The 7146-nt window shown below is 32.0% G+C and overlaps 1 protein-coding gene across 1 annotated transcript in view; it reads right to left on the bottom strand.

Moving 5' to 3' along the window:
• The window catches only part of LOC106456895 (transmembrane and TPR repeat-containing protein CG4050-like), a 108290-nt gene that overhangs the window by 50638 nt on the left and 50506 nt on the right, over window positions 1-7146 (bottom strand). The window contains exon 5 of the mRNA XM_022382681.1: window positions 2939-3038. Coding sequence (XP_022238389.1) covers window positions 2939-3038 — 100 coding nt within the window. The remainder of the gene's footprint in view (window positions 1-2938; window positions 3039-7146) is intronic.

The following is a 7146-nucleotide window of genomic DNA, read 5'->3' as shown; positions in this document are numbered from 1 at the left end:
CTGGGAGGAAGGGAGTACTTACGAAGTAATGTTCATCAAGGAATGTTTTACTTTATTGTTTTATTAGCATTATTATTCTAGTATACATCAAGCTATCTTTCTCAGCTTGAAAACTAGATCTCAAAGACACTTATAGGTTATGTATCATATTGTTATAGGACACACGAACAAAAAAATCATGTCTGGGACTAAATAATAACTAAAAATATTAAATCTTGTAATACAAAAATCAATTATTACACCGAGTTTTTGAGCTTTCTAGAAATACAACAATATCATACACATGTAATGCAACTAAAATTATCAGTTTACTGCTCAAAACGCTATTATTCATTATAATTTACGTTGATTGATGTGAATAAGCACAAACAGTGCTACCAGGATTATTAATCAGAAGGTTAATGGTTCGAGTCCCGTTGCTGCAAAAATCCGATTCATACTTTAAGAGTGGCGTTTAAAATCCACTTTTCGGTCAGGCGAGAGTAGCTCAAAAGCTGGCGTTGAATGCCTTCCCTTTATTCTATCAGTTCAAGATTAGGAACAGCTATGCAGCAGATAGCCCTTCTGTAGCTTTGCATAAAAATTCTAAAGTAAGCAAAGAAACACAAATTATGCAGTTATTATAACTTTTCAGTTGCTCAAAAGCATCATAAGAGCCAGCCAGCTATACAAGTTTCACTTCCACTATCAAATCCATATCTATATATAATTTTATATCAAAATAAAGTAATTACTTCTTACATGATTTTGTCCATCTTTAATTATTTTATTTTGTGCTTGAGCCTCAAAATACCAACTCGTTTGTATACTGTTCATTAACAGTGATGTCCATAGTGATAGTATGTTCTTACCAGTGTAAGAATTCATCACAAAAAGAATCGAGTGAAATTATTCATTTTCTACGTAAACTTCGTAGTTACTCCAGGCAGTATGATTAACTGTAGTATTGATAATATCTATACTTACATTTTAGTATGCGACTCATTGAGTGTAACCATCAAAGTCATGAAGCCACGAGTAATTTGGTGCATAAATAGTTTAGATTTTTTTGAAGTCGATGGATCCCATAAGAAATTCCAGGGTTAATCAGTTGAGTGAAGAGTAGTATAATTATGAAATCGAATCTACCTTTTATATCGAAATGAAAATAGAAAAATTAAATCCAAGAATAAAACTGAAAGTCGGAAAATCTGAATTATCTGCTTTTCTTCTTTATCTTTTTTACCTTCCACTTTGATATACAGTACATTAAGATTTTTTTAAAAAGGCGAGAAATATTACTTTTATATATATGCACATGTGCACATGCCGGTGTTAAGTTTTACAAGCAAGGGTCTCTTTCTTTGTGTTTGAGTATTTTTCTACTTTAACGTTCATGACAGACAGTTTTACGCTCAATTAATTCCAAAATACTTTTATTAGAAAGCAAACAGAAATTAAAATCAATCATAATAGGCCAAAGTTTGCGAATAATTGATCTTGGGCAGATGGTTTGGACTTTTAGAACTCCATACAATTAGAAAGTTCTTAAAAGCCCGCGTCAATCCACGTTGTTTAGCTGTCAAAAAAATGTCCATTATATAAAATTTAATGACTTTCTGCGAATCTCCTTTACGTGCTTTGATAATCGTGAGCGGCTCATTTAGTTGGGGTTTTTGTAAATAATGAGTTTCCTCTACAAACAAAACGAAAAAGTGTTTCAAAAAATTAAGTTTTACTGGTCTATGTTGGTTATCGTTCTATAATGCCATGTATAAAAAAAATGATCACTTTATTAAATATACTGAGAATTCAAGCACAATGCCACAGTTACAAATGAAGTTCCCACTTCCAATGAATGACCTGTTTTCTCTAGAATACATTTGCTTAATTTTTTTTTATCGCGATAAAGCATCTAATAGTAGTTGATACAAATTGCTTTCAGTAAGGAAGTAAAATCTGTAATTTGACTAAAATCTCGTAGTCACAATAATTGGAATTAATGACCGATGTTCGTGACGTTGCCTATTGAAATATTGCATAGTGTAGATCAGTAATTGAACAAAAACTATCATTCTAAGATATATGTCTAACGATAGAAGATATTTCTGATCACATGCAATATCAACTAGAAAGAAGTTAACGAAGTATAATAAAGAGCTTTACAGTTGGTAATAAGTTATTTAGTACGATAAACATTGTAATAAACAGCTTTACAGTAGGCAATAAGCTACTTCGTAGGATAAACATTGTAATAAACAACTTTACAGTAGGTAGTAAGTTATTTAGTACGATAAACATTTTACAGTAGGCAATAAGCTACTTCGTAGGATAAACATTGTAATAAACAACTTTACAGTAGGTAGTAAGTTATTTAGTACGATAAACATTGTAATAAACAACTTTACAGTAGGTAATAAATTATTTAGTACGATAAACATTCTAATAAACAGCTTTATAGTAGGCAATAAGCTACCTCGTAGGATAAACATTGTAATAAACAACTTTACAGTAGGTAGTAATTTTTTTAGTAGGATAAACATTGTTAAGTTGTAAGCTAACTGTACCTAAGCAGCCACTATGGGTTGAAATGTTCTTATTTCTCTTATTAAGAATCTTTCCCTACCGTTTATTACTCTATAGTGAATTGCCCAGTGGGATCCTAATCTCCTAATTATGGAAATAAAATTAGTTCGTCAAGACTACACGTCGAGACGTAATTTAAACATAATAACGCCCAAGAAAGACACACAGTTGAACATGAGATCCTTGTTGTGATAAAAGTTCATGTTATGTTCACACATCGGTCGTATGTTTAATAAATATATGATATCAAATTAAATGAAATTACAATAATGACGGTTTTTTAAATTTTGCAGTATTGAAAGTGCTACGAAGCTTCTTTTACTTGTAGTTAACTTATTTAGAAATAAACCAAATGGTAATTTTGTGGTCTTACCGGCGAAGTCGTTATGCTGTCTAACCCTCATGTAGTGAGACAAGGCACTCAGGTAAAAGACAGCCGAGAGGAGTTCGGCTCTTCCAACTATACCGGCCACCTGTGAGTAACAATAATCAAAATTAAAACCGAGAAGAAGAAATAGACATGAATATCAATATTGACAAAAATTACCATAAAATCATTTGCCATTTGGTAGAAGTGCGAAATTTTATATTTGAGTAATGTGGTATTCTTTCAAAAAGTCTGAAAACAGGCTCAGTTGGTAAACCAAAGGCTTTTATTCGGATCTTCGAACCTTGATGAGACTGCACTTTCCCACATTTGCATCAGTGGAGAGATTATTGTGTTTTTCTAAATTATCTTCAACCCCAGCACAAGTTTCAGAAACTTGTGTGATTTATTTTTATATTGCAAGTCTGTCCGTATGTTTCGTGAGACTGGTAGTGAAAAAATTAAACAATATTTACGTTCGACAAAAGACAAACATACTTGTTTTGTTAACCGAGTCGCTAAATTCTAAACACTCCAATATATCTTTTTCTCTACATATTCAAACTCTCTTTGATAGGTTTGAAATATTTATGAACTGCCTGGAGTGTAGGCTTCATCACAAAGACCAAAACGTCCTAACCTCAACACCATTCAGACACTTTCCACTAAAACTTCAAATCCAATACAATCTGCTTTGGGAGTGTAAGAATGTAGTCCTCATCACACAAAAACATTCTCCATTAGTCAGATACTATCCATAAAAACTTCAAATCCAATACAAGCTGCTTGGAGTATGGGAGTGTAACATTCATCACAAAGAATGAAACGTCCTACACTTCAGTCACATACTGCACATACAAAATTTAAATCTAATAAAATATGTTTTGGTCTACATTCTTTTTAAATACATATTTTTTATTTAGATAAATTATTGTAATATCAGCAGATTATACAGATCATATGTACTTGTAGTTTTGTATAAAGCTTTCTCAATGAGAACAACGGTCTGTCACATCAGAAGTATATAGAAACTTACGTGACTAATAACATTATCAGATCGAAACAGGGGAGGAACATGCAGCGAGATCTGTATAAAATAGATGTACACAGTGAAAGCAGAAAGAAAAAACCTGCGTTGCGAATAGAAAAGAAACCTAAACATTATTGATCACGCAAAATGTCTTGTTAAAGCATACATCCAATTCACGTCACACGAGTCACATCATTGACAGCCCCCATATATAATAATACACGGATTTGTTTTCAATAGTTCTTTTCAGTAAAAGTCTTCATATACAAAATATGTAAAACATTATACAATCTATCACTGAAGTAAAAGCATTATATCTATATTTGTATACAATAACATAAAACTGCAAGATCATGTCTGACTCGTACTCATTTATATTACCGATAATGAGTAATGCCAACCGATTGAGTGCTGACGACGTTATTACCATTCTTTTTATGAATATTTATTTTGATAACATAAAAATCAACACGATTACATAATATAAAGTTATATGTGTAACTTAAGTTGTTTAATTTCCAACCATCATCATTTGACTTCCTTAAGTATATTTCTTTGTTATTAAAGACAAACTACGCAATGGGCTATCTGTGCTGTGCCTACAACGGATATCAAAACCCGGTTTTTAGCATTATAAGCCTTCAGAAGTGATGTACTAGAGGGAAGCAACAAACCAATTCCGCTCATTTTGGGCTACTTTTTTCAGACCAAAGAGCGGGATTTTGAAGAGCATTTTTTTTAATGGTAACAAAACGTCATTCATGGAACCTTAGATCCACAATCCGGCACGGAAGATGATATAAATATTAGACATTGACTTTTTTTTTCCTTTTACATATAGAACTTAATTATTATGATATAGATATTAGACATTGACTTTTATTTTTCCCTTTTACATATAGAACTTAATTATTATGATATAAATATTAGACATTGACTTTTTTTTCCTTTTTCATATAGAACTTAATTATTATGATATAAATATTAGACATTGACTATTTTATTTCCTTTTTCATATAGAACTTAATTATTATGATATAAATATTAGACATTGACTATTTTCATTTTTCATATAATTAACAATATAGCTTTGAAGGCGAAGTTTTATAATCTAAAAAATAAACAAACTAGTTAAAAAATGAACACTTCTGTCCCTTCCGCTGACCATGTTTCTCTTTTTATTTATCACGCTCATAAAGGCACATAGCTGTAATTCGGTTTTATTACGTTACTACTGCTTTGAAAAAGAAGTGACATTTGATAACGACACTCCTACTAGGAAAGCACCGACCATCATGCTCCTTTAATTAAAGATTAGAGAGATTTCAACATCTAACGCACTGTCTTGCAGATTAACTTGGATGGATCTCTGCATTTATAGAGCTCAAATGATTACCATACACAACATATAATCGGTCGATTTTGCATATGCAAATGAATGAAATGCTCTATAAATGTTTATGATGAGATCTCATAAAGTAGCCAGTCAGTGTATAATATTATCATTTTACTAAATTAACGTAGCTGCTGCTACAAGACTAGCAACACGAATTCACTTTGTGATAAACGTCTTTAAGAATAAAGCATCAGAAATGTTGGAGTAGAATAGGCATAAAAGACAAATAAAATGTCAGGAAATTATACAGCTTGTGCAAAAGTTAGGTTATTCCATTGACTTATGTCATTGATAATGTTTTATTACTTTCTGAATTATATATAAATTATATACTTTTTTACTTTACAGCAACCGTAATATAATGGAAATTTATAGTTTCTAGAAATTGCTCGAAAACAAATAATTATGAAAAGCATCTTTTTTTTTTTATAAAGGTTTGTTTTTGTAGATGAGGCAAAAAAAATCACAAGAAATAGATTCCTACACTTATTTATTTCAGCAATTCACATCTTTTCATGATAAATAGTATTGTCTACAAGGTGTTATAAATTTCAATATGATAATGCAAAATCTGATTATAGAAAAGGCTGGAGAATTCTGGATTTTAGGTGAACATTCTCAGAGAGATGAGGCATAGAATTATCGCTGTCATTACCAGTAAGTCAATATGGGAAAAGTAAATAGCTATCTGAGGATACCAGAATATTTCCAAGTATCTGAGTATCTCACTTTCAACTATTTTCCCCTGTGTCTGGTAGAAACAAGGTTCTTTCACCAAGAAACAAGTAGAATCATTGTAAGGAAGGTTAAGAACAATTCGATATTGGCTACCAAAGTGAACTGGTTACAAGTGGGAATGAGATTCCCAATTTAACCATAGGTCGAGTATTGCATGAGGTCTCAATGGTTACAAGCCAAGGTAAAAAGCCACTATTAAGAAAACGTCACGTATATGAGCTCTGACCAAAAATCGAGATATTCGATCACGTTGATATTCGTTACGTTTGAAGATAGTCTGGTGAGGCATATAACGAAAAGTTTGTTTGTTTGTAATTAAGCACAAAGCTACAGAATGGGCTATCTGTGTTCTGCCCACCACGAGTATCGAAACCCGAATTCTAGCGTTGTAAGTCCGCAGACATACCGCTGTGTCACTGGGGGGGGGGGCACAACGAAAATATCACCATATCTAGTGTCAGGCATGGAGATAGTAAAATTCTTTCATGGAGCTATTTTTTTCTGTAATGGCACGTGAAATTTGGTTTCTATACATGATAAAATGGATTTATATTGGTCAATCATCTGAAACACTCCACTTGGTTTAAAGCGCAACTTAACATTCCAATATGATAAGGATTTAAAGCACATATCAAAATCTACTTCAGAATTATCAAAGAAGAACCAAATAAAGGTTATGGAAAAGTCTAGTCAACGTCACGATCTAAATCCCAATGAAAATATTTGTCATGAGTTGAAAAAGACTGCATACAAGAGAAGTCCTCAGAATTTGAATGAACTAAAACAATTTTGTATTGAAGAATGGTCAAAAATCGTTAAAGTATCACGCCCAAATATCGTTGACAAATATCCTTATTGTTTAAAAAAGGTTATCGTTGTTAAAGGTGTCTCAACTAGCTACTAATTTAATTTTACTTCTCAGCACATGAATATTTTCAAATTAGCATGTTTGGTTTGTTTGTTTGTTTGTTTGAAGTTTAAGCACAAAGCTACACAATGGGCTATCTGTGCTCTGCCCACCACGGGTATCGGAACCCGGATTTTAGCGTT

Source organism: Limulus polyphemus, unplaced genomic scaffold, assembly GCF_000517525.1.
Source record: "Limulus polyphemus unplaced genomic scaffold, Limulus_polyphemus-2.1.2 Scaffold269, whole genome shotgun sequence".
Classification (NCBI taxonomy): Eukaryota; Metazoa; Arthropoda; class Merostomata; order Xiphosura; family Limulidae; genus Limulus; species Limulus polyphemus.
Note: the sequence above shows the minus strand (reverse complement) of the source record. Positions and strands in the feature narration are given on the sequence as shown.